General features: G+C 47.9%; 3 protein-coding genes across 5 annotated transcripts; 1 reads left to right on the top strand and 2 right to left on the bottom strand.

Annotated features, from left to right (window-relative positions):
• Positions 1-193: 193 nt before the first annotated feature.
• On the bottom strand, positions 194-6063 carry LOC128279026 (uncharacterized). The gene is made up of 4 exons (XM_053017747.1): positions 5623-6063; positions 1145-1294; positions 473-799; positions 194-316 (listed from the first exon to the last, which is right to left on the bottom strand). Exons 1-4 carry the CDS (start codon positions 6061-6063, stop codon positions 194-196), a joined length of 1041 nt encoding a protein of 346 aa, XP_052873707.1.
• Positions 6064-6296: 233 nt separating this feature from the next.
• On the bottom strand, positions 6297-16660 carry LOC128279025 (pickpocket protein 28-like). Its single transcript, XM_053017746.1, has 7 exons — positions 16601-16660; positions 8041-8066; positions 7852-7956; positions 7240-7795; positions 6898-7180; positions 6574-6834; positions 6297-6508 (listed from the first exon to the last, which is right to left on the bottom strand). The coding sequence occupies exons 1-7, from the start codon at positions 16658-16660 to the stop codon at positions 6297-6299; spliced, it is 1503 nt and encodes a 500-aa protein (XP_052873706.1).
• LOC128277850 (transmembrane protein 135-like) lies at positions 8614-12131 on the top strand. Of its 3 annotated transcripts, none has more exons than XM_053016431.1 (6): positions 8614-8781; positions 9998-10181; positions 10263-11096; positions 11161-11301; positions 11371-11537; positions 11607-12131. In XM_053016431.1, the coding sequence occupies exons 2-6, from the start codon at positions 10035-10037 to the stop codon at positions 11722-11724; spliced, it is 1407 nt and encodes a 468-aa protein (XP_052872391.1). In that variant the 5' UTR covers positions 8614-8781; positions 9998-10034; the 3' UTR covers positions 11725-12131. The 3 variants fall into 3 exon arrangements, with proteins under 3 accessions (XP_052872391.1, XP_052872389.1, XP_052872390.1); XM_053016429.1 differs by having other exon boundaries at positions 8614-8988; XM_053016430.1 differs by having other exon boundaries at positions 8614-8992.
• Positions 16661-25739: the final 9079 nt, after the last annotated feature.

Raw genomic sequence — 25739 nt, 5'->3', positions numbered from 1 at the left:
TTTCCTTTTAATGAAATCTTTTCGTTGCACCATTAGCGTGACAAGCGAAAATGGGAGTGCTTTTGGTGTGCTTGTAGGAAGCAAAAAAGGTGCCAATCACGCACTAGAAAGTGCCCAACCCAAGCGAGTTCCTTGTGCTTCGTAATGGTGGCCTTGAATTTGGAGGTGTGTTCGTCAACATCCAAACGTCCCTTTACCTGGTCAACATTTCCTCTTCCAGTTTTTCCTTTTCACGCATCCGTTCGACCTCTTTTCGCTTCTCCTCGATCTGCTTAATCAGGTCCCGTTGGTAGTCCATCTTGCGGCGGCTTTCTTCCTGTGAGCAAAAGTGAATGATTCAAATAAATTTACAAGAGTAACAGTTCGGTAGCGAAGGGCACATTACATGAGCTGTTCCCCGTGGCTAATAAGCAAACGATAGAAAGAAAGTTACACAGAATGTCTACACCCCCCGCGCCCAGCAGATACCTACTTCGGCCAACATCCTATTCCTGCGATCGATAGTGTCTGTATTGAGAATGGTAGGCAGATCAGTATGGGCTAAGTCTTCAATCAACTTCTCGCGCGGGCTACCTTTGCGGAAAGTTGCGTTCCCTTCCGCCACCAAGGACTTCCCGAAGCGAACCTGTGGCTGGGCCGGACTGTTGCCCATACCGGCACTGGGGCCCGGCGGAGGATTCGACGTTCCTGCGCCGTGCTCCTTTGAGCCTTCGCCAGTCGCCGCCGCAGCACCCTTGGCCGCCTTACCGGTGCCGTACTTTTTAATGTACTGCTGGTGCTTGGACGCCACTTCCGGGATCTGACGGGAAAAGGGAATACACATGGGTTAACGGATGATGTGTAATGTTTTGTTCTTTAGTGACTAGTGCTGCTACTTGTTTTGTGTTTTAATAAAGGAAAACAAACGATTTAATCGAACTATTGAATGTAGGCATGAGCGTTTGTGGTTAGAAATCATGTTTTTAAAACTACTTGATAATTTTTAATTCATATTAATACTCAATGTGCAATCTTCATGCATGTAGCGATTGAAACATTTCAATGAAACAAAAAGTTGAAAAGTTATAAAGTTTAAGCCAAGCCTTCTAGGATGAATTTTGCGACTACTTTGCCATTTGATATCGAAGAAACGGAGATAGTTTACCACGTTAGCAACGAAATTTACATTTTTCAAATACTCTTGGTACTCCTCCTGACGGGCGCGGGAAAGGACCACTTTCTGGTCCTTCTGCTTTTTGTTGAAACTCGGAAAGTACGAAAAGAACGTATCCGAAACCCACTGTTCCATTGCATCCTGTGAACGAAAGAGAACGACATAAAGTGTGAGTATACAGAAACATGAATCTGATCGATGGTTTCACTTCGATGGTCGGCCATTTCGGAGTCAGCCGACAGGTCAGACCAACAATCTGGCAGACGTGTGGCAACACTTAAATAGGTTGGGTTTAGTTCCGACCATCCGACACAGCCACAGTCGCCGCCTTAATTCGCACTGGAAATAGGTCGTGCGTTCGCTGCCATCAAAACACGTGCCGGGGTTCGATTCTCTCTGTCACAACACTGCCCGAACCGCCCCATTTAGATATTAATAGATGAATGTAAGCCATTATCATTTGCATAACCATTTGCTCACCCGGTTCTTGCACTCACTGGTCGCGGCTTGGCATGGTGGGTATTGATTCTAGTCGGGAACGCACCTTTCTCGAGGGGCACATGACGCACATTTGTAATGCAATTCCCAAACCCAAGGTTGAATCAGCCACAAAGTATCGTTGTTAAATTGTTGCTGCCTAATAAAATCTACCTCTCATTTGTTGAGAGACGAAGATATAAGAAATATACGTATAAGAAATGGCGGCGGCCATTAAGAAGCGCTAGATAACGCACGGCGGTAGCGGAATCATTCACTCATAAAAAATCATTCCAACAATATGCACAACCCATTAAAGTCCAGTGCAGCGACCGCGAACCTACTGCCACTGGGTCGCGTCTAATGACCGAGCCCCCCGGGGGAAAAGTTCATCATTAGATAGTCAAGCTCTTTTTGCCGTCCTTATGATCGCGTCTGGGAATAGCAACAGTAAATTGAACATTGCGGGGTAAATTCCACTTGAACTGCGGATTAAACAAGCACGAAACTCGTGCACCTGTAATGCGACGAATGTTGCTCATCTACCACCGGGACGAGGTTGATTCGAAAAAACAAACGGGAAAGGGCAATGAACGAGAAAATAAAAGTTTTTTGCCCTCATCGCTACGGAGCCGTAGTAATTTAAACATTCCAGAGCCAGCGAACGGACAAAGTTTTTCGCGCCGAAACTATTTTGCACCAAAACGGAAAGTCACCGCCCGGGGTGGCTAGGCCGAAGAAGTTTCGCTTCCGTGTCACCGGCGACGGCAAGGAAAGAAGTGTTAATGGTGCTCCAAAGTAGCGGCAGGTTGTCGCTGATCGGTTTCGTGCGAAGAAAGCGGTTCAAAAATGTAACATCATCATCATCCGTCGTCGTCGTCGTCGTCGTGCTAGTTTTTACCGCCCTTTCTCCGCCCGATGATGTTACACGAACGGTAATGGTTACCGGGTACTGGAAAGAACACCGGTTTTTCGTCCTCGTTGGGTTTCTGTTTGGCAATTTTCCACCATTTTATTGACTTCTTGCACCTAACGGAGGGTAAAACTTGACGGAGAAACGGAGATCAATGGTCTCGCCGCGCCAGACACATCACACATATGACACCTTGAACAAGAGGGGTTCTCTTTTTCGTGTTACACTAGACTTGTCCAAAGTGCATGATGAATGTGCTCATGTGGTTAGTTTGTAATTTAAAATCAATATCTAACCGCACGGCCACACGCTTCCGCCGTACAGCATGTTTCGGGCTGTCCTCCGGTCCGTGAAGGTCATCTGCAATGTATTGTGTAGCTGGCCGTCGGTCGCGTTAGACGTGCTCGGGACGATGTTGAAACGCAGTTCCATTGCGTGCTGCAGCGAATGGAGGCGCATGGTCAGTTACTCGTGGCATGCGGAAGCGTCCGGCCAGGCAGAAGAACATGGCCAAAGGAAGTTCAACGCACACCCCACCGGCGACGGATTAATTTGGTGTAAAGTAATGAGAAAATCTATTATCTAGCATATCTCAACTATGTTCCTGTCTATCGTTTGATTGATTTCCGTTTCAATTTGGACAACGAAAACACAGTGTCGCTTCATTGCCTAACCTTGAGCAGAAAGTGAAACTTGCAAAATTGGTACCTGCAGCAAAACCTTAAACCGGAAGATTTTACACGTTGGTCGGATTTCTACATTAAATGAATTGATCTAATGCGTCTAATGCGATCGTAAGCTAACCCTACGAGCCTCTATCATAACTGAAAAATGGTTGACCCCCTTTTCAGGTTGACCTCCACTATTTTAAGGCCACAGTCATGTCAATCGTATTTCCCCATCATCATGCAGGCAGTATTTCACCTTCTGCTTTAAGGCTATATATGTTGCAGGTCGTTAACATTGCTCCTGAAGCAGCAGCCACTTCTGGGGGTCGTGTTAAGCGTACGAAAAAGATAATAAGCTCGAATTATTACGTGTTTTGCTCACACGACCTTTCTTGCCTCTGACCGTCGTATCATAGTTCCCACTTGGGAGCGTGTAAAACTAAAGTAATAACCTGGATCGCCTGACGAAAGGGAGTTTGCCTTGACGCGGTCACTTTTAACTTCCCACTGACCGTATCAAAAGCGGTGCGGTAGACGAAACGGTCCAACAAATCGCGGCCACCCAAAATTGAAAATGTAAATGAGCCCCACACCCTTTCCACGGATTCCACATTCGGGGGGTCGCGGAAAGCCGGAAAGCTTTTAGCTTTGGCCCATTAATTTCTCAATTATTACCTGTGAAAAACGGTAACCCACCGGTGGTGGTCAAAGAATTTCCCCCCTGGCCGAACGAACCTTCTGTAACAAGTAACGAAAGGAGCAATTCTTGACCGAAAAGAATCCGGGGACTTTATTTATTGGTGCGACGTTGTGGCCCAAAAAGCCAAATTTTCCCGAGAGCTTCTATCTCAACGTGGCGCCGGCGTTGGCTTACTTTCTTTGCTTGCCATGGTTTAGTTTTCTCCGGTCCCCGAAAAAAAAGCCCGGTGACACATTCCTTCTCTTCGATCTTCCCACAGCGCTACTAATATGCATTATTGATGTGTAACCGGGCGTCGATGGCCGGTTTCGACCCGTCGAGACCGACAACACTCTTCGCTCGCACCTCGATGGTCAACCCTGATAGGGTAGTAGTCGATCGCAGTAGTGGCCACAGCAACTGGGTCCACGGGGAGCGCAGGCTCGACCGTTATTAGGTTTCCCGTTTTATTGAAGTTCTATCCTTCTGTTCTGTTCCGTCGTCACCAAATGCGCTCTAGCGCGTTCGATGGGTTCGGTCCGTTTGCGATGTATTTGGGACATTTCTGGAATTAATTTTCGATTCCCGTTTCCTCTCTCTCTCTCTATAACTGCGTGGCTCGGTGGTTGGCACCGTGCGTAGTCCCCCCGGGGGGGATGTAAAAATTTCGTAACTGCAGGAGAAGTGGTCGATCGACTGTCACCCCCAATATGCATCGCGGTCAACGCGGAACTGGTTGTAGATGGCGTATCAGAGCAGGTACCCGCTTATTCAGTGAGTTATTGGGCCACAGAAGGAGGACAGTGTTGTAGACGGATGGACGGTTGGGCTCAATCCTACTTGAGTTTCAATGCCTTGCTTTAATCCATGATCTTAGACATTAGACTGAAAGCGCAATGAGGAACTAAAACATGACCGACCTACATTGTCTCTTTGCCACACTTAGTGATTGGCTGAATCAAGCAGAAGATAATTCATGTGAGAATTACCTCTAATTGTGACACAATTTTGCGGCACATAAAGAGTAAAAGACCTAATTAGAGTGCCTTTTTCCTAACAAGAGTACTGGGTACGGCTCATTTCCTGTGCATGAAGTTTGTGGAACTTTTGATAATGCGATCAATTTGTCAAACCCTTCAATGCTGGAGCTAACTCAGAAGTTATTTGTTATCAATTGCAGCATTTTTCGATCGAATCGGTTAATAAATAGAAATATGTAAGAATATGCCCTCAGATATGTTTTGCTAACGGTAAAGTATGTTTTACACGTGATTAAGAGCATGTTTCTTTACAGTACTTACAGTTAACGAAAAATTTGTTATGTGTTATCCAAACGATCGTGTGAAGATCACCACTAGCGATAAGCTTTAACAATTGTCAAACATCCTGTCGTCTTGAGTACCGTTCACTGAAAACACTTGTCCGGTAAAGCGGTACGTTTGTCCGCGAATGAAACGTTTGTTGGAAGACTCAATGGAACACCGGAGCATCGGAAAAAGTACGAGCCCGACGATGACGACGCGAACGACGTCTGGCCAGTTTGCCACCGTAGGAGGCACTGACGCCGGGTTCGGTGTCTTACCGGCAAGACACCTGGACGCACGGAAAGGAAGGATCCTGACCCCAGTCAACCACCAAACTGGCCAAGGAACTCGTGCGGAACCCTAGTGCGCCGAATCCGTTTTACTTCTGGCATCTCCAGTTGAAACGTAAGGCGTACAGCGAAACTCACCTGTTGAGGCGACATTTGTTGTGTTGGCGAAGCATTTGCTGCCGGCTTCGGGACCGGGGCCATGACGAGGTGCGGCGACGGAGGACGCTTGGCTGCCTGCTGTGAGTCAATATTGGCCAACTCAGTACGGGTACGATCACGTTTGGCCACTGTTTTACTATTGACTCTTTCCATTAGGTCAATAACGGTCGGTTCCGGCGCTCTTTTGATACTAATTCCAAGGTTAGCCATCTCCTTCGAAAGTTTATCGGTCACAACATCGGGTTCTACGTTTTCCTTCGGCGATTCGTGTTGTTCTATCGATTCTGGTTTGCGTTCGTCCTCTGGCTTCTGCAAGTCGCTCGACACAAGCGCTCGTAAACGTTGTTTGTCTTGTTCCAACAGCGCCTTTTGTTTGACCAAAAAGGCCTCAAGCTCTTTAGCGTACTCCGTAAGCGACATTGCGGACACAGGAAATCAATTAATTATCGATCACCTTCGCAGCAACCAAACTACGCGGCGCAATTCAAGATCGACGGTTTACAATTCGTACCTTGTCGCGGTTGTTATGACGTTTGCTAGGGACTCCAAACAAAAAGCGCGCTACGGAAATGCTGTCAGTGGCTAAAGTGCTGTGAGTTCATAAGCTGCTCGCGTGGATGACAAATGCACTGTGCACGTAACTAAATAATCCTTTACGGAAGATATATAAATGTTTTCGTGTTGCGCCGCTTCTGTTTTCGTGCGTTTAATAGCGTTCGCTTGTTTTGCTTCCGCTTCCAAAAATTACGCACCGGTCTGGCGCGCATTAAGGATATTATCAGATTGCGGAACGAAAAATAACCAAACTCGATGAACGTGATGATGCTGAAGCCAAAGAAAAACTCCAAAGTGCTTCCGGTAGAAACTGAAAATAGAAACGTGTGCCGTTAGGAACGAATTATCATGTGTGGGAAACCCGCCCCGTCTTACCCAACGCGTCAATGAAATCGTAGATAATTCTTCGACTGTACCGAATTTTCGGTATGCGCGTACTCCACTTAACAACGGGATCGTTGAACCAAAATGTAGACTCGAACTGCTGCAGTGTAAAGGTGGCATCGTCACAATTCTTTATGCATTTACAGGCCCCAAAAATCTCGCGCAGCTCATCCGCCGTCAAAAACGTTATGTAGCTCTGATACAACTGCACACAGCCCATTTGATTAATTTTGCAATATTGTGCCGTCGAATCTTGCGAAAAAATGTGTGGATCGGTTAACGGAGAGAACGTCTTACGCATTGCACGTTACTTACCGGTTATATGGTAAAAGTATGGAATGCATTGGCAGTGCTTGAGGAAAAGATGGAACTTGCACTCCACCAAACACAGATCGTAAGAGTAGTAATCTGGGAAGAATCGGAGGTTCGACTCGTGCGGGAACCTACACTTCCGTTGCTTGATGCTCAAAAACCTAATCGATGGCTCCGAGTTGATGGCGAGAGCTTTGAATTCCATTCTAGTAAACGTGAAGAATCCCCGCTCAAGTTGAATCGATTTTTTTATCGTCGGCATCTCGTAAGGACTATGGAAGTAAATCTAGAGAAGCACAACGGAATCTATCAATCTGGTCAAGTAATGTTCACCAAATTACCTACATTAGCGTTTGAGGTACAGTTTGAAATTGTAGCCGTTGTTTCCCCGTCGAACACGCTCACTTGATACAGCTCGCTATCTTCAACAAACTCATCCACAGCTATGTACCGGGCGATGGCAGAATTAAACGAGTAACAGATTCCCATTTCGGTCATTGTTCGAACCAAAGTTCCTTGTACGTTTCCCTGCAGCGTTATGATAGCGCTCGAGCGGTCGGTAAGTTTGTTGAGCAATTCCCTCAAGTTGGCTCCATCATCGAACTCTTCGTACTCTGCCAATCGTCCCACGTTTTCGATGTCGCTTTCAATCAGCGTCTCCAGAAATTCACTGTACCGTTCCATCTGCTCCGGTTCCACTTTGGACACCAGCTCGTCACGCGCGCGTTCATTTAATCTTTTCTGGAAGCACACGGTCAGACTGGGAAACGTGGTGTTCCAGAGATGGTAGTTCCGGTCCAGGGCAATCATCGTTGGATTGGTCCAGTATCGTATCCAGAAGATGCCCACGGCGTAGCAACCGGCCGTTAGTGAGAGACAGATGATGACGAACCACATAACCCTAGCGAAGTGTGTAGCGGGTTAAGACTTTCACAATCCGAATCCTCAAACACTTACTTTTCCATGTAGGTACTCCGCTTGTACACCAGATACACCACTCCATGTAGACTAGTTTGGGCGAGCACATTTTGAATCGCCTTTGTAATGTAGAACCGAAACATGCTTGCAACCGGCAGAGAACTGTACGTGGGATCGCATTTCCTTGTCCGTTTATATACTATTTGGTGGATAAATTATGCATCGAACGTTTTCAGCTTCTTTTGTGCTGCGCCCTGGAAAATCAGAATGCATACGTCGTAAATCATTAATTATCATCATAGATCTCAATTCATCGAAGCATTGTGAATGGATTTCTCCGTGGAATCGATTCAAAATTTATTAATCGAGTATCGAGTATTGGAATTAGCCGAGTTTTGCTCCTTTTAGTAAGGTTACTCTAGTGTACAGGTTATTCCAAGACCCGGTTGGCTTGGGACAGGTTCGTTAGCGAAATTCCATAAACTGTTTTCATCCTCACACTGTCATTTTTTTATATGGAGTTGCCACGGCCATTTAATGATGATTTGTTGCATTTGATTTGTTGAAAGGAAGTATTTGTTTACATCTCGAGGCAGTTTTTGGAGTTTGTTAATGGCTTTTCAACGAACGAAGACATTGGCCAAACCGATTTCTTGCACGGGAAACCCTCTGTTTACAAATTGAACCAGCTGTCAAATGTTGTGTTTCTTCTTTCTCTTTCGCACAGACGATCTCGTTCCGTTTCGTTGGCGTAATGTTGTTTTCATTCGTCAGTGGTCTTCGTCGTAAGTGGCACGGAGCCACTGCACGATCCTCGCTAACAGTTATTTGGCTGCTTATCGGACTCTTGAGTTGTGTCTCACGGTGAACGATTTCCAAACAGGAAGTTGTATCGATTGCGCAAAGAAAGGGCCAGTGATAGTTTGTGACTAACGCACGGCCGTAGTTCAGTTCTGCGTGGTTCGTGTGGTACGTGAAAAGGAAAGGTCATAACATCATCATCAAAAAGCACATTGAATTGAAATGCTGTATAGACAATTGATTTGAAGTCGGCCGAGATTACGCTACACGTTTAGGGGATTTAGTTTTGCGCATCGCGTACGATTACCCGTCGCCCGTAGTTCAAGGCCGCTCTGTGTTCTGCACTGCAGCGATAATTAATCGCGGACGCACGCTGTAAGTACGTTCGATTCCGCTAGAAAAGGGTAGCAGCAAAGAAGCTAATTACGCCATCGTGAGGCGAAGGGGTCCGGCCAATCATCAGCATATCGCCGCGCGCGACGACCCCCGACGGTCCGGACAGAATCGATTAATTGTCGAATACATTTGGATACCTAATAGCACCCCGGCGTAGACACCGGCCCCCGGACTGATGGTGACGGTTATCAAGAAAAGATTTGTGCCCAGTTCAGGTGGCCAAGCTCCAACCCTTTTCTTCCGTAATGGCGAACTTTAAACTCTCTGAACCCCCGCCGGGTCCGTGCCTAATCGCTAGAAAGCGGCTCAACAGAGATGTGTGATAATTTTTCTTTTTTCGTCAATCACGCTCCCTTTCCACGATCGATGCTGATAAGGAGAGCGCGGGATTGGTAAACAACGTCAGCGCGTATCGGAACCAAAGCTAACTGTGAAGCGAGCCGACTTTCTATGCTGTAACCCCTTACAGCTTTGGCGCGCACCGTTTGCGCCGTTCGCCGTGGATCGTGCCGCGGCGTACAGCTGCTTGATTATGTCAACGATTAAGCCGCCCCTTCCACTTGAAGTGAGGTTGCAAAGTAGCACCGCGAGGCGTATTGTGGGCCTCCCAGGTGGCCGCAAAACTTACTTGGTAGATGATTTTCCGAGTTCCTCGATAGTGAGCCCCGGCGATAAGATTGTGGGTGGCCTATAAGGTGGCCTATTTTAAATATCTGACTTTGGGAACAATTTGATGGCCATGCCAAGAATGTTCGGAATTGAACGATCATTAGAAATAGTGAGAATCGCCAAAACTTTGTAGAAGTTTATCAAACAGTTCGTAACATTTAGGTTGTCAGCCACTTTTGGTCGCCCCGTGCCCTATAGTGGCTACGTTTTATAGCTTGGCCACAAACATTCCGGCCTGACTGGTTTTTACTTCCCTTTCCTCCCTTTTTTATGTTGGGTTTAGAAGTAGGGTACGTACTGATGGCATCAACTTTTTCAGGCCGCTTTAGGACCCACAAACCAACCGCCATTGCACGATGCAGGTCTTAAGCAAGATGAGCTCGGTGCCTGTCACCTGCATAGAGTACGCACACCCGTGGACAAATTCGTGCTCGGTGGCCACAGCGGAACTGATGATAGTCGGTTTGCAGTATTGTTTGCGAATTTACGCGGCAGTTTATGCGGTAAGTGCTGACGGTGTCCCACTCTTTACAAAAACATTACGCTTAATAATAATAACTTCCCGGTTCTTGTGGTTCCCTTAGTTTTCGCTTCTGATGCGTGGCCGCATACCGACGCCACCGGAACTGGTGAAAACAATCCGCGGTTGGCTACAATCGAGCGCATTCCTCACGACCAATGCCTTTAGCTACATGATGATCACGTGTTTGGTGCGGCGAGCGTTCGGTTCGTTCAATTTTTACACCGTCTCGTACGTTCCGGCATTTTTTGCCGCCTTCGTTTCCATCCTGGTCGAGCGTTCTTCGCGGCGTGCCCTGCTGGCGTTGTACGTCTCGAACGTGGCCACGGAAACGCTGTGGAACATTCTGCAGTCCCGTGGTGTCGTGCGCTCCGTTCCCTACGGTGAGATTGCCATCTTTGGGCTCTCTACCTCGGTGCTGATGTACTGCTATCGACTGAACCGGCAGAAGGACTACCGTGACTCGATGTTCGATGTGGTGCGATTTGCGATCGGTGACAGTGAGGTTATGAAGAGCGAACCGGCACCGGCAGTGGCACCGACGACCGACGAGCCAACGCAATCTCGAGATTGCGCTGGCTCGGCACGGTCGACAGGCAAGCGGGGCCACTCGTACCCGTTCATCCAGGCCATGCTCCGTGCCTATCTTCAGCTGACGGGCCGACTGAAGCGTCTCGGGAAGCACAAACTCTGTCGCCATCGGCACAGCTGCCTTTACGACACGCTCTCTAGTGGTGCACGTATGTTTTCGATGGGCCTCGGCATACAGGTTGTGCTGAAGGTGGTGCTGCAGCTGCGTAAACTCATCAACCGGCCCTCTCTGCTGCGCAAAACGTTCCTCAACAAGGAGATCGTCCGGTTGGGCCTATTCCTGGGTGGTTTTACTTCTATTTATAAGGTAAGCCCATCCCTCTCCTGCTGACCAATGGAGACTAATGACTAATACTTTTCCGTTTTTGCAGATGTCTTCCTGTGCGTTGCGACACTTTACCAACAGTGATAGCCCGCTGTACGCCTTACCGAGTGGGCTTTTAGCTAGCGCTGCCTTCGGATTCTACGCGGACAACACCATCGCCTTGTACATTATGTGGAAAACGTTGCAGGTTGACCCCCGAAGCCTGCCTTTCTAAGCGGTGCCGGTCGCTTATCTTTCCCTTCTTGTTATGTTGCAGATAATCTACAATTGGGGCATTGAGAAAGGCTATCTTCCCCGGGTGCCCGGATTCACGGTGTTACTGTACGCCGCCAGTACCGCTCTGCTGTTTCACGCGGCCACCATCGAGCCGAAGAACCTGCGGCCAAGTTATTGGAAGTTTCTGTACTCCATCTCGGGCGGGAGGTGAGTTTGCGTCGTCGAGCTCCCCGAATTCGTTCTCTTTCCCTAACACTGCACATGTTTTGGTTTCAGAATTTGCGTCATGGACCGTTCCGGTTTCGATGTGTACGGTCTAGACACCACCGGTCAGATCAGCACCATGATGAAGCTTTGTAAAACGGAACCAATACTGGTAGGCAAGCTGAGCTAGTCGGGGACTGTTGTTGCTTTTTAGATTTTACTAGCAGAACACATCCATTCCGGATGTTTAATCGAAGCGAAATAAATCAAAGATTACTGACGGATTAGAAGCGAAACTCGTGCAGTTAGTGAGCGTGGCACAAATTCAAAGCAAGTTAGCGCACTTATAAAATGCGGGTACCGTTCGTAGTGCGTAAGAAATGCATCGTAAATGCTTGTTGAGAGGGAGTGTTTTTGGTTTCGTTGCCGCTACCCTTTTCCTATATTTTTTTTCTTTTTGCTTAGCGTTAAATTAAGTCCAATGTTAGCGGATAGTTTGTAGGAAATGTGTTAATAACTTTTTGCTGGGCAGATTAGCTTAGATATAGGTTCTCTCTTGTTCGTGGGAATATAAACAATACGAAATAAATCGAAAAAACGTTTATACAAACATCGCTTCGTTGCCCATTTCTTTACGCTGACCAACCACATCAATCTTGGTTGATTCCTTGGATACATTGTGAAAGCTTACCGAAGAAAAGCAGAGCTTCCGGAAAACTTTCGGCAAAGCTCCTGTATGTGTCCTGTGCAAAGCTCCTGTAGAGGACCAACGCGAAACAGCACTCGTCTCGCTCCAACATGCGTCATCATCGATCGGCCCCTCGGCACGCATCCTCGGATCCTTCTTGCAACCGGAATCGGCTGTTGCTGCGTGGCCTGGCGGCTGGCTCCGGCTCCGGCAGCTTTCTCTCCCCGTGCTCGGTCGCAGACGGCCCAAAACAATTACGTCAACTTCCCGAAGCGTCCGTCGAACTCGCGCGATTCGGCTCGGGACCGAGCCGGCCGAGCCGTGTCCTGCGGGCTCCGGACTCGGCGCACCGGTGGCTCGCCTGCCAGTAGCCGGAGAGATTTCACGCGGGTTGGTAGACGTTGCTGCTGTGCCACGGTGCAGAACACACACACAGAGTGTGGAGAGCGAGTGAGAGCGAGAGCGAGCAACATCCCATCGCCGTCTGCATCTTACTGCGGGCCGTCTCTCCGTCTCCCCAGTCCTTTCTCCCCTCCGGGGGACCCCGTGGCTCACCTTTGGCCACCTCACCGCCACGGCGCACACGGAGGTCCACGGAGATTAGCAGCAGCGCCAACGGCCGAACGGAAGTACGCTTCACAGTGTGAGAATAAAGAATAAAAGGAAGCAAACGGCGGGGGGGCCGAGCTGGGGAGCGGGGAAAAGGGTGAAAAGCCTCGACGGTGACCGTTTCGTGTGATCCTTTTTAGTGGCTTGTGTGTGTGTGTGTGCTGGCGGTGTTAGGAGTACTCCACACGGGGTATCCAATTTGCGGTTCGTAGAGGTCTTTATGTGCGCGCCTCGGCTCCGGCTATCCTGCAGGATAATGACCAGAGGGCAAAAAGAATGGTGCCCACAGTTTGTGAGTGTGTGTGCGTGTGGTCCTACAAACCCCTGTGTGTGTGTGTGTTTGTGCCTATGGAGCGTTATATGAATGGACTTTTCATTTTGCGCCCTCCTGGCACGCTCCTGGATTGTGCTTCGCCCTTGCTGAAGTGTGCCCCTGGTGTTCGGATGTCGTGGTACTGCATACTAAGGCAGTGTTTCAAAAAGTTCGTGACTTTCTGTGACTCTTCCCACCACCACCACCATCGGTCCCGCACGGCGGGTCTCAGCTATGGCGGGTCGTTATTCGCCTCAAAGTTCCTCAAAGCTGCGCTCATGAAGCTCTTCTGTTCGACAGGAATATTTTACGTGGGAACCCACGTGGGCACCGCGGTCGCGAAAGCGAAAAGAAAACCCCCGATAACAATTCCCGCGGATCAGGCGACCGGGCAGCGGCTCCGGTTGCGCAAATTTTACTGGCACGCACGTGCACACGTTTGTTCGATTGCGTGCGTTAACGCAGGACCTCAATTTGGGGGGTTGGTTTTTATTTTCGCTTTGCCCAGCGAACTAAGATTTGCGGTTACCTGTTTTTTGTTTTTGGCGTTTGCTTTACCTCTGACATTTTCCATTTATGCGAAACCAGAACGATACGATTCCGGTATGGTTCTTGTTAACGGTGAGAGCTTTTATGATTTCCCCCCCATTTTTTCTGCCTTCCGCTACAACTTTCTCCTTTTAATTAAAATGAAACACAAACAGACACACGCGCGCGGGTTTGAAAGAAGTGCAGCACTTGAATTTGATGAGAAAATGGCGCCACACGGTGCTGGGATGGACCGTAGCGCGTCCTGCGGGGGGAAGGCTGAGGACGTGTGTGTGCCACGATGCCCCTTTTGTTATCCTTCCAGCGTGGACAGCCGTGTTTTCCGGGATTATTCCATACAAAAGGAGCCCGATGATACACTGATACTCCCGCGAGCACGGAGCACTGTTGCGGCGTGAACATTCTCGCTTGTCGCGCTGCCAAAGTGCTGACATACCCCGACACACATACACACTTGTACCGGAAGGACACGTACTTTCCATTGGCACATCGCCGACGAAAATGGACACCACGCACGCTACGCGAATGTGGCACAGGAAGTGATTGCTGGTACCGAACGTCATGTCGACTGTGTGTGAGAGAGAGGTCATAAGCAGCATTTCGGTCCCACGTTTTCACGTTTTGTGTGTTTCTTCTTATCAACAATCGTGCATGCAAACCCGATTGGAAGGAAGTGAACCACCGTAATAGTCTTCCGCCTTCTGGTTTGGAGTTTACCCAAACCCAAACCGTCACCTGATCCAAGATACCTGCGTCGCCGTTCGCGGTCGCCAACAGCAACATGTGCAACCATAACCTCAGTTCTTAGTTGGTCGAGGAAGAACAACAACGAAGCCGAGACACAAATGAGCAGTAATTCGGGCGAATGGAAAGCCGGAAGGTCGGAAGCTGGCATCGCTTCCGGTTGAATGTTCACGGTCGGCTCGGACGGACGGACGGTAATCGGGTTGAAGATGTCGTGTCGCGGACCAAAATGGTGAACAGCCTAAGCGGAAGAGCCTACTATTGTGTGCTGCCCCGATTAGGGGAGTGCTCCTGATTGCGCAACGTCAATGTTTCCCTTTCGGGCACAACAATAGCGAAACGGGGTAAACAAAAGCCTTCCCACAATGAGTGTGGCTATTAAAGCGAGCGTGGCTTTCTATGTTTCGATTAGATGCAGGAGCTACGGCCGTAACATAGACGCGATGTCCTCATTACCATATATCCTCCTTTCAGTGAAATGTGGTGAAATGTGATGAAAACATAGGATACTCCGACCCGACCGCGCACAGCCCAAATCCAAACCCAACCCAGTGTGTGAAGAGTGAAAAGCAATAGAAAGTGCATCGCTACGAAAGTAGCGCTCGGAAGTGTGTGTGATTTAGGAGGTGATTTTTATCTTCTTTTTTTGAGCCCCCCCCCCAATGTTTGGCCCAACCTCAGCTGCACTTTTGTGGGCGAGTGTTGAGCTGAATCTTCAATCATCTACGGTGGTGCAAATACCGAAGCTTCTGCAGCGCTGTGGCCTCCGGTGTAAGGATCAGGAAAAGCACAAAAACCGGAAACCGAAAATCATCGAAATGAATCATCGCGGCGCGGCGTGCTGCGGTAAATGGATTAAGTGAGTGGTGCCGCAAAATTGGATAAGTTGCCCGCGTCCTGCAGCGCTGCTCTGTGCGCCCGGAAGTGACCGGACTACCCAGCGGGTTTGATGATGCAACCCACCAACGGGCCCCGGACGGCACTACGAATTCATGAAGCCCGGGCTCGTGCTGGGCGCTGAAGACAAATTGTTGCTGCAGCCACCGGAACCCTCAACCGGGGGGATAGTCTTGGGCCAGCATCCAAGCGGGGGCACCGAGGCCGAGGCCCGGGGGGCGGAATAATCGCTAGCGCTGCCAGCCTTCTTGCTGTTTTGCTGGTCTAATGAGGGTAAGTGAAGTTGATGCATAATCTATCTATATATATAAAAATCAAGTTGTGTCTGTATGTCCCTTATAGACTCCGAAACTACTGGACCGATTGACTCTAAATTTGGTATACAGGGGTTTTTGGGGCCGGGGAGTGCAATAGTCAAGGTTAGAAACCCCTCACCCCCCTCTTTCTTTGCCCTCCCATACAACTAACTGTTAAAAACATCAATTACTCCACAAGTTATGGATCGAATTTCATCAAAACTTGCACAGTGGTTGCTGGTCACCTGAGAAACCATGTGACGAAATTTGGTCCTTGCAGGACGAGGGGAAGGGGGGGTCCCCATACAACCCCAATCCTTAAAATACGTCCTAGGGCAATATGGGTATCGTTTCTTAGGTTTTGGTGGTCTCTAAATCGATTGGTTTCCCTTAAAAGCCTTTTCCTTCCTTCTTCCACCTATCACCACCCTTCTTGAAGTAGTGTGATGTTGGGGGGAACTGCGTAGTTTGCGTTTAATTTTTAAAGAAGGTGAGAAAGAGAGGAAGAGAGTGATAGAGAGGGAAATAAAGATAGAGTGAGAGAGGGCGAGAGAGGGGGAGAGAGGGGGAGAGAGGGCGGGAGAGAAAGAAAAAGCGAAAGAAAGAGAGAGGGGGGGTAGAGAGAGAAGGGGGGAGAGAGAGAAAGAGAGAAAGAAAGAGAGAGAGAGAGAGATAGCAACGGACTGCTACAGCCTTCTAGATTGCAATTAGGATCATATAGTAGAAAAAGTACATTTCACACCTCCCGGGAGAGGGGCTCCCATACAAACATAACATAAAATTCAGCATAATTCGGGTTGATTTCTTACAAATCGAACCAAATTCTGCAGGTGGGAGTTTTTGGGAAGAAGAAATGTTCTGGTGAATTTTTGAAACCCTTCGCCACTTTACAAAGGGTGGCTCGCACACAAAATTAGGGTAAATTGCAGCAAAACTAGAAAAGTGTTCAAACAATTTGAGTCAAATTTAGCTGGTGCGAGTTTTGCCATGTATCCACCGGGAAGCGGGAAGGAAAGCCAATTGGATACATCACCGGGAAGCCCTTTCATTCGGAACAGAGTAACGGGAGGAGGAAAGAGAAACTGAACAAATACGTCACCGGGAAGCCCGATCGTCTGAAAAGTAGAAGTAACGGGAAATGCAAAGGGAAGCTGATCGGATACGTCACCAGGAAGTCCGTTGAAACGTCGGATAATCGAGAAATGAGGCGTGGCAACGCGCGCCGGGATCAGCTAGTTAGAGATAAAAAAGCTTGACCACGAAGGAACGTGGCACGGCCTGTGGAAACCACTTTATGGGTTGGTTCCCGGGCGTTCCAGGGAAGGAAATTATGCACCAGGAAGGGGATGCTTTCTTTAGCAAGACCAGCAAGACACGTTGCCGTTGGGATAATAATGATGTCTAGCTTGTGCTGACGGCCTCCGCTCGATCTAATCTAGAATGAGCGCGCTTTTTGTCACAAGACTCATCTGTTGCGGAGGACATTCCTCGGGTAGGGTGCTTCACTATCTGATAACAAAAAAACCCGAGAAAGGTTTAAGCTGTGCAGATTATGCGGTTTTGCTTTTGTCACATCAGCAGCGATCCGCTGATTAGTGCGGGCTAAGGCAAATCTTTGTTTCCTTTATTTTGCCAGCCATTTTATAGAAGCTTTCAAGAGTTGAACGTGTCCATATATCGCGTGTAACTGATGTCTAATAACTGAAAATCTGTGAACTACATAATATGAAATGGACAAAAAAGGAAGTCAGTTGATTTCAAAAAAAGTTTAATTTCAACCTCAATCTCCTTCTTTTAACGACAAAAAATTTTATCCAAAAATCTCTCGCATTACACAAAGAATATTTGAACTGTCCTTGATCCACGACCTTTAAACTATGCTGGTCCCAAGTACAACACACACACACACACACCCGAGCAATACTGGGGCAGTTCTCTCTCCTTTCGGGTGTTAGCCATCGATTTTTGACGCAGAAAGCTATCGATTTTCATTCGAAGAACTCATCCGCCACCAGCAGCAACCACAGGCACAGACCTGAAGTTTAGCATTTGTTTGATGTTTGAGCTAGTTTCTAACGACTCTACGACACGGTCGATTCGCACACCCACACGCGTCGGATTAGGAACCTCGGTTCACCGAAAAGAGATCCCCACCATCAATCGTCCCCGTGGAAGAATCTCTTGTCGAGGTGCCACCACATGACTCCGGATCACATCGCGCGTCTCAAATTTCTTGTTTGTAGAAGTTAAGTGTTCACCGCACGACGACGATGATGGCACCAAGGACGACGGCGAGGACGACGTTCGCTATCATTAACCGTTCATCCTGCAACCAAAAGCGAGCTTTTCGAGAGAGTGTGTGTGGGAAGCAAATAATGCACATTGGAAGAGCAGCAGCAGAAGAAGAACAGGATATCGGCCCACCAAATAGAACCAGGCTCCGTCTGCGTCGCAAGGTTACCGCCAGAGCGCGCCTGTTGCTCGGAAAACCCGGCGGATAATCACTATTTGCCAACGCGTTCGTTGGCTCGGTCTCCCTGGTGGAGCGGGTTTTTTTTGCAAACGCCCCAGAAGCTGAGGTCCACTCCGGATCGGTGCGCTGTAATGAGCAAGGGACGACGAACGAAAGTTCCCCAGCGGTTACCAATGACGATGGTTAATTAAACTGCTTAAACATGCACATAAAATGTAATTCTGGCTGGCCAACCGGGATTCACCCGGTGGTACCGTGCGGGCAAGGGTTTAGCAGTCCAGCGCTTAGTACTATTAGGGGCCTTCGGATGACGGAACAATAAACTCACCCGGCGCTTTAACACCCATCTTTGAGCCCCGTAAATGAGGAACGAGACAAAGGATTTACGGTGATCCTGGGGAGTTATCTCACCAACCGTCCGGGGCAGTTCTGTGTATGTGTGTGTCTGTGTGAAATGATCTCCGAAAGTTGCTGATCCGACAAAAGTGTTCCGACACGATCCCGGTTGAGCTATGGCTTCGATTTTTATTTTCTTTCAAGGACACTAAACACTGCCGCAGCGGCGATTTCGATTTCGGGGAAGCAAAGTGGATTGAAAAATGCGTTCCTGTCATAACCTGGGATGCGGAAAACGAGATGCTGGTTTGGCACCATCCAATCTCTGGTTCATTTCGTCCTGGCTCGCTAAAGCAATCGCAGTGTTCGGCGAAATGTGTTCTCGCCACGCCGCCGGCCGTTACCGTTTTTCGGGCTTATGAATACTTAAAAACAATCAACAGATAATACTTTCCACCGGAGGCTTCCGAACGGCCCCCGGAGGCTTCCGACCGGCACCCGGACCGGAAATGGTGCTGCGAAAAGTGCGCAGGTTGGCGTCACGCTTAGTTTTCCCGAAGGTGGTTTGGGCCCCGTAATGGATTTTATGTTGTTTCGCGGAACGGCTTTGGGCTCCCGTCGCTATTTTGTTTATATAATCGAACCGCCCATTCCGGAATGAATTTCTTTTGCTGGCCTGCCCGGCCCCAGCGTGCGCCATCATTCATTCAAGGACGAAAAACGATTCTACCGGCCCGACACCATAATTTGTGGAGGATTTTCCGAAGTGCCTCGCCGAGTGGTACTAAAAGGTTAGCATTTTTATTCGTTTTTGCGTTGTGTTCACCTAACGATCGGTGTGCGAAACGGACGAAAATTCCATCGGTGTCACAGTCAGTCGGTGGCGCGGTATGCGGAATGCAGGGGAAGCATTCGGTGCTTAAAATGGCTATTTTTGCGCTCCGGAATGCTGCTGGCCGACGGGGACGACGCGTTGCAATTTGAAACATCTAATGGAATTAATTTCACGTAAACAGACAGGACTTCATTAACCACTCATTAAATCTGAGCTATGCAAAGCATAGCCCCGGGGGGGAGGGTTTAGGTGGAAATTGCCAAGTGGGTTGGTGGTTTCCGGGCGTAACGGAGCCGAAAATGGTTTTCCGATCACCACCTGGTGGCTCATCTCCGTTTTGTTTTCTTTTCTCTCCCGTGAAGCTAACACGGCGCAGCCATTTTCGAAACTAATGGAATTCTTATTTCGAGTTTCACGGATGCTGTCAGCCGCTAATTGTCAAGTTGGAATCAGTCGGGATTGGGAAATAATTCGTTCGCTCCGTTTGGCGGATGTCGGCGAGAGACAGAGCGCGCCATCTGTCTTGGAGTTGAGCTAGGCGAGACGAGATTTGAATAATTTTTCTTCCATTTTCTTGATTATCGAGCTCAGTCGAGGATTACCATGGTGACGCAAATGTTTCCGAAACTGTCGTTAAAATCCAGCTCGTAAAGTCGAGGGGATAACTGTTTTAAAAAGATCCAATTAGTTCTCCCAAAGACAGATGAGTTTTTGGGTATACATACATTTTATGAAGAATTTAAGGAGGTACACAGAATTCAATCAACGATCATTTCTACTAAAACTGCCCAAACACTTTGGCGATGGCTTTTTGAAAACGTTTAACTATTTTTCGCTAACGTTCATCAGTGAAACTTCCAGCGAATTAGGTCAGGATCGTTGCGTTTCGCTAGATTGTTAACGCCGACGATGCAAAACAAATCGAAAGATGATCGATTTTCTCGCACTCAAGTCAGTCCCGAAAGGTTCGAAACATAACCCAAAAAAACACAGGCCGTGATTAAATTGCTTCTCGTTTTGTGAGCTTTCCTAGCTTCTATTGTGAACTCTCCCCGTGTCGATATTTTCGTTCGAGAACCTGAAACTTTCTTGTGGTTTCGAGGAGCATTTAAAAGGGGCATCATTTGAATTACAAATTCTCTGCTGGGCGGTAGCACACGATCTTTCACGTTAGGGCCAAAAATATCGCACGTTGAAAACCGCGATTGGGAAGAAAATCGCATGTGACCGATACCTACAAGTATTTACTCCGCACAAAATGCGTATCAGAAGACCTCAGTCGTTTAAGCGTTTGGGCGTTTTTGCTAAAATATTCATCGATGATTGCAACTTGCTTTGGCTGTGCTACGAAAATGCATGCCTTTCAAGAAAATGTAAAACAGGTTCTCGGTTCTTCTGGTTCAGGTTCTTCCAAAGATTCTCATTTGATTGAATTTTATAGCCGTTGGTATCGTACGTCGAATACAAGTTTTATCCGGCACAAATCCCGCAGTAAATCGGGCAGCCGCTTTTGTGACTAGAAGATGCCCTCTAAATTCAGCGGCAACCATAATCGAAAGCGATGGCTTCGGTGACGTTGTTTGTTTTGTGATTGTCCACTTTTGACTTGGTGCGCTTTTCTTTGGGAAATAAAAATAAATCCACCTCCAGCAGTGGTTCGGTTGACAAGACGGTTGAGTTGGATGAACCGGATGAGGAGGTTTACAGCTGAGCAGAAAAAGAAAATAAGTGCAAACAGATTTGTTAAAGAAATAAGAAGATATCGACGAGAGTCTGTCGGTCTGCAAGGCGTAAGGTGTTTCATTGAAAACTGTAAAGTCCCATTCCGGCAGCCACCCGCCCGGGCCGGAGCAGGTAAAGTCGAGTGTAACCCCGTACTAAAGCGCTGATGGGAAAATCAGTTTATTCTTCCCTCGGGAGAGTCCTTCCGGTGAACGGAGGCGTTGAAAAGGCTCTCCTGCAACCTGCGACCCGGCAATCCCGGGGTTGCTCCCGCAGGACCAGGAGCCAATCAAATGACCGGAATGGTTACGGTGGCGCTAGAAGGTGCAGGGTGGACCTCACGTCACCACGGGACGCCCCGGTGTAGTTTTTTGGCCTGACTCCGAAGGGGACCGGCTTTCCGGCCCGGGTTTTACGATCACAAACTTTACGACGCCCGTTGATGGGTTTTGTTTTGTTTATTTCCCAAAACCTGCTGCTCTCGAAGTTTTATTTTGGGGCGCAACCGGTAGGTTTTCAGGTATTTCCGGCCGTTTCCGGTTTCCGGATAGCGCGGGTTTATTTTTACCGCTTTACGCTGCGGGTTGTGGGATATTTTAAACTAAAAGTGTTTTTTCACTGACCACTCGGAGCAGTTTAGTACCCCGGTGCGGCGCGATTGTTGAAGCAATCTTCACCCGAAATAGAGGGCTTGCTTCGTTTCGGACTAATCTCGGACTAGGCTAAACGGCGGCTCGCACTCCAACTTAACGACTTACTACCGAGTCAGTGCGGGCCACAAATTGTTCAATCATTTCAGTTTTATTAAAGGCGGCCATCGATTTGGAAGAGCCCTCAACGCTTCGAAAAGTTTGAAAGCAGCCTACTTTGGGAACGCAAAATAAGACGCCAAACGATTGCTTACTAAAGGGGTTTTCGAGTTGCTTCGATACTTACGGGCTTTGCTGACTTTCGCGATGGCCGCTTGAGGGGTGCTTTTCTTCGGGCTTATTTTAGAACGCCGGCCCACCGAGTGCCGGTTTTTCAATCAACGGTTTTTTTTTGTGGCGAACGCTTTCTGGACGAAGTTTTGGCCGACAGGCCACAGCTTTATTAGGTTCATTTTCTTCGGCCTTCGTGGCGCTCCGGTGAGCCACAGGAGCACCGCCATGTATGGCGTGCTCTTGATAAGGTGCTAAAAATCAATGTTGACTTTGGTGAGCAATTTTCCGCCCGCTGCTTTGTTGGTTTTTGTTCGGAATGGGTGGTGTCGTGAATCTCACGCGATCCGCGTTAGAGTGGACGAAGTGGATTAACTTGATGTAGTGCATGAGAGAAATCACTTTGGAACTGATTTTTTTTAATGGAAATACAAAAAAACATTTGGATAGATTTTGGATAGTGAAAGCAGTGAAACATTTCCCATCCGCTTGCTTCAAATGGTTGCTTGGATCAGATATGTCAAAACGATGGTGAATAAGAAAATGCTGTCAAACGGAATACTCTCTGTCCTGGTCTTTTTCGTTTACTGCGCTTCATACATACGAAACTATGCTCTAAAATCTATAATAATTAAAATTAGAAAAATACCTTAACTTATCTCTGGAACCAACTAAAGTATATAAGCCCGATAAATAAGTCCAATTATTTTGATGAAAACAAATTCTAAATGACAATAGTGCGTACCTCTATCGACGTTTGAGTCCGCAATTTCAAAGCTTCAACAGAGTTTGTGTAAGCATATAATGGCGGATTGATACTTCCTGCAGCATTGTTTGGCGTTGAAGCAATTACCGCTTCGAGAGTACCACCGATCGGACATTGTATCCGAGTGATGGAGAACCCACTCAACTAGTCACCTAACAGATATTGCACAGCCACTGACGACAGGTCGCACCTTCGAGGAGGCCCAACATAATCCAGCTCCGGGCGGTACATGATCGGTGTCGGCACCCCCGGGGGGTGAGTAGAGGGCCAATAGACACCACTTTTTACGCCTCGCTCACGATACTGCGAATGAGCCAGGCCATGTTCTTTTCTTTTTACCACTCCCCCGAGTACAGAGGTGGAGTTTAGCATATACGCACGCCGGTGTTCGGTTTTCGCTAAAAAGACACTTCGCGGCCCAAGATGCGGCCGGCTGCTGTTCAGCCAGTTCACGTGCGTAAGTTTATTATCTCCGGGGAAACGTACGGCGGCTCGTTTCGGAGCGAATCCCTGGTTTTAGGAGTCTCAATCTGGGACACGCTCTTGCTTGCATTGCGCCGCAAAGTGGAGTGTGGAGATTCGCATCTTGTTGTGCCCGCCGGTTTCCGCGGAAGTACCAGCAAAGTACTAAACTCCAGCCTCTTAACCCGGCCGATTTTCATGACCCTTTTCTCGCGGCCGTATCTCGCGGGGACTTTCGCTAGCTTTTCGCCCCCCCATTCTCGGTCGAAATTGGGAACCACTTAAGGCGCAGAAGGATAGCCCTGGGAGGCGTGAAAATCGGCACCACTCCCCGTGCGTGGCGCAATGGGGAGAGGGCACGGATGTTCCCCGACGCTAAATGACAGTATCTGTGGGGAACACTTGAATGTGCAACAAAAAACCTCAAACTCAAAGGAGTTTCCGTTCCGAGAAACGTTGCAGGCAGAAAACAGGAAACAACGGCCCCCGAACGGTGCCGGGTCTCAACGAGCGCGCCCGTGCCGTAGCGAAATAAAAACAAATAATTGCCATAAAGCCGATAATTTACGGGGAAAATTAAAGAAAATTACTTTAGGTGGCTGCGGAAAATTGGATTACCCTGGCGCTGCCGTGGCGTGGCGGTGTGCGGCGACCCCGAGGTCGTGACTCGCGGACAAAAAGGGTAGATCTCTCCCCGCGAGGGTTTGCCGGTGCCGCGTGTGGGAAGGCCTTAAAAAATTAAACCATTTTCACCAACCGGCCACCGGCACATCGGTGGCCGTGGAACGCGCTATCGTTACGCCACTTCCGGGAGGTCGGGTGGTTTTGTTATTTTTTTGTTTTTCCTCGGTGCGATCCAGTTAGCGCCTGTAATGGCGACAATGAAGCTGTTAAAATGATACCTGCGGAAGGCTTCGCTACTTGCGCGCGATCCGTCCGTTGGAGGCTGAGGGAAGGTTGGAAACGGAATCCTTCCGATAAGCGTGGGTGTTCGGAATGCGTCGGCGTCGGTGCCGTGGCATGCGTTGAGCACGATTGGAGCGGTGCGGTGCAAGACATTTTTCTTCGGACTACGGACTTCGAACGACGCCGGAATGTCAAACATGGTACCGAAGCGTGTACGCAGGGCCAGCTGATACGGGGAACCGGATGTGAGATATGCGCAAAAAAGTAGTGCTGCCCTCCGATCAATAATTTTCTTTGCCCACTCAGAATGGGCAGCGAAAAGCGTGGGTTACACAGTTTATGGATTTATATTAGGTTTCGAAGTAAATTCTTGCGGTTTTACAAGAGATGGCGTTACTCACTAAATATAGGAAATTTTTTTTTTTACAAATATTTTGTTTGATAAAAGTGTAAACAACACCTGTTTTAAGCATTTGAACATGTTAAGTTTTGTTCCTGGGAAAGCGTTTTTGCGGGGATTACTTTAATATGACGGAAAGTGTTAGCGAAAGTTATCATATTTTTATGGGTGTTTTTAAAGATCTTGCAAAAATGTTAGGAGTTGACCACACGACAGTTTCCCAATGCCTGAGTGCCGTGAGAATGATTAGAAAAATGTCTTATTGGGTTCCGCATAAATTGAAAAAAAAAGACATTGAAAGAAGGAAAACCATTTACGAATTTATGCTTGTGCGGCTGAAAAGAAAGGATTTCTTGTACCAAGTCGTCACTGGTGAAGAAAAGGGGAGTTACTACAAGAATCCTAAACGCAAAAAGCCCTGGATACAGCATGTTGAACCAGATCCATCTCAACCAAAGCGAAATATTCACTGCGCAAAGTTTACGCCGTGTATATGGTGAGATATGAAAGGTGTGGTGCACTATGAGCTTTCGGAACGTAATGGAATTATTGAAGGACAATCCCATAAATAACAATTAATGCATTGAAAACGACGAGAATGGGATAAAGGTCATGATAAGCTAATTTTTCAAAATGACAAGGTTCGACCCCACATCGCAAAACCGGTCAAAACCTTTCCCGAAAATGTCGGATGGGAACTGTTAACCCCTCCGCTGTATTCACCAGATGTTGGTCTTTCGGACTAGTATTTGTTCCGTTACATAAGTAACGATTTGGCAGCACAGCGGTTCCCTTCTTATGAAAGTATTGAAAAATAGGTCTCTGAGTGGATCGGGAATAATAATAAGAAGTTCTATCGACACGGAATCTAGGAGCTACCTAAAACATGGGAAAAAGTAGTAGCTAATGACGGACAATACTTTCATTAAGGTCACAAACAACGAATAAAACCCGCAAGAATTAACTTCTAGACCTAATATTTATCGTTCGATGTTGAAAGCTTTACTTGAAATTGGAAAAATAGAAGATAAATAACGGATTCCTTAAAGTTAGCCGAACACAATAAATTCCGCAATTAAATTATGACCGGGCCATTAAAAGTTATTAGTTTGATCTTCGCCGAGGATAGGGTTTTGTTAAATTAGCGAGAAATTATCAGCGTAAATTGGGCACCTTTGGGCGGGGAATTACCCATAATGAGACGGTGCTTAGCCGGAAACGGGTTGTTTGGGGAGTTTCGGTCACGGAGTATTGCTCCTCCAAAGTCCGTTTATTTTATTAGACCACTA

Source organism: Anopheles cruzii, chromosome 2 (assembly GCF_943734635.1).
Source record: "Anopheles cruzii chromosome 2, idAnoCruzAS_RS32_06, whole genome shotgun sequence".
Classification (NCBI taxonomy): domain Eukaryota; kingdom Metazoa; phylum Arthropoda; class Insecta; order Diptera; family Culicidae; genus Anopheles; species Anopheles cruzii.
Note: the sequence above shows the minus strand (reverse complement) of the source record. Positions and strands in the feature narration are given on the sequence as shown.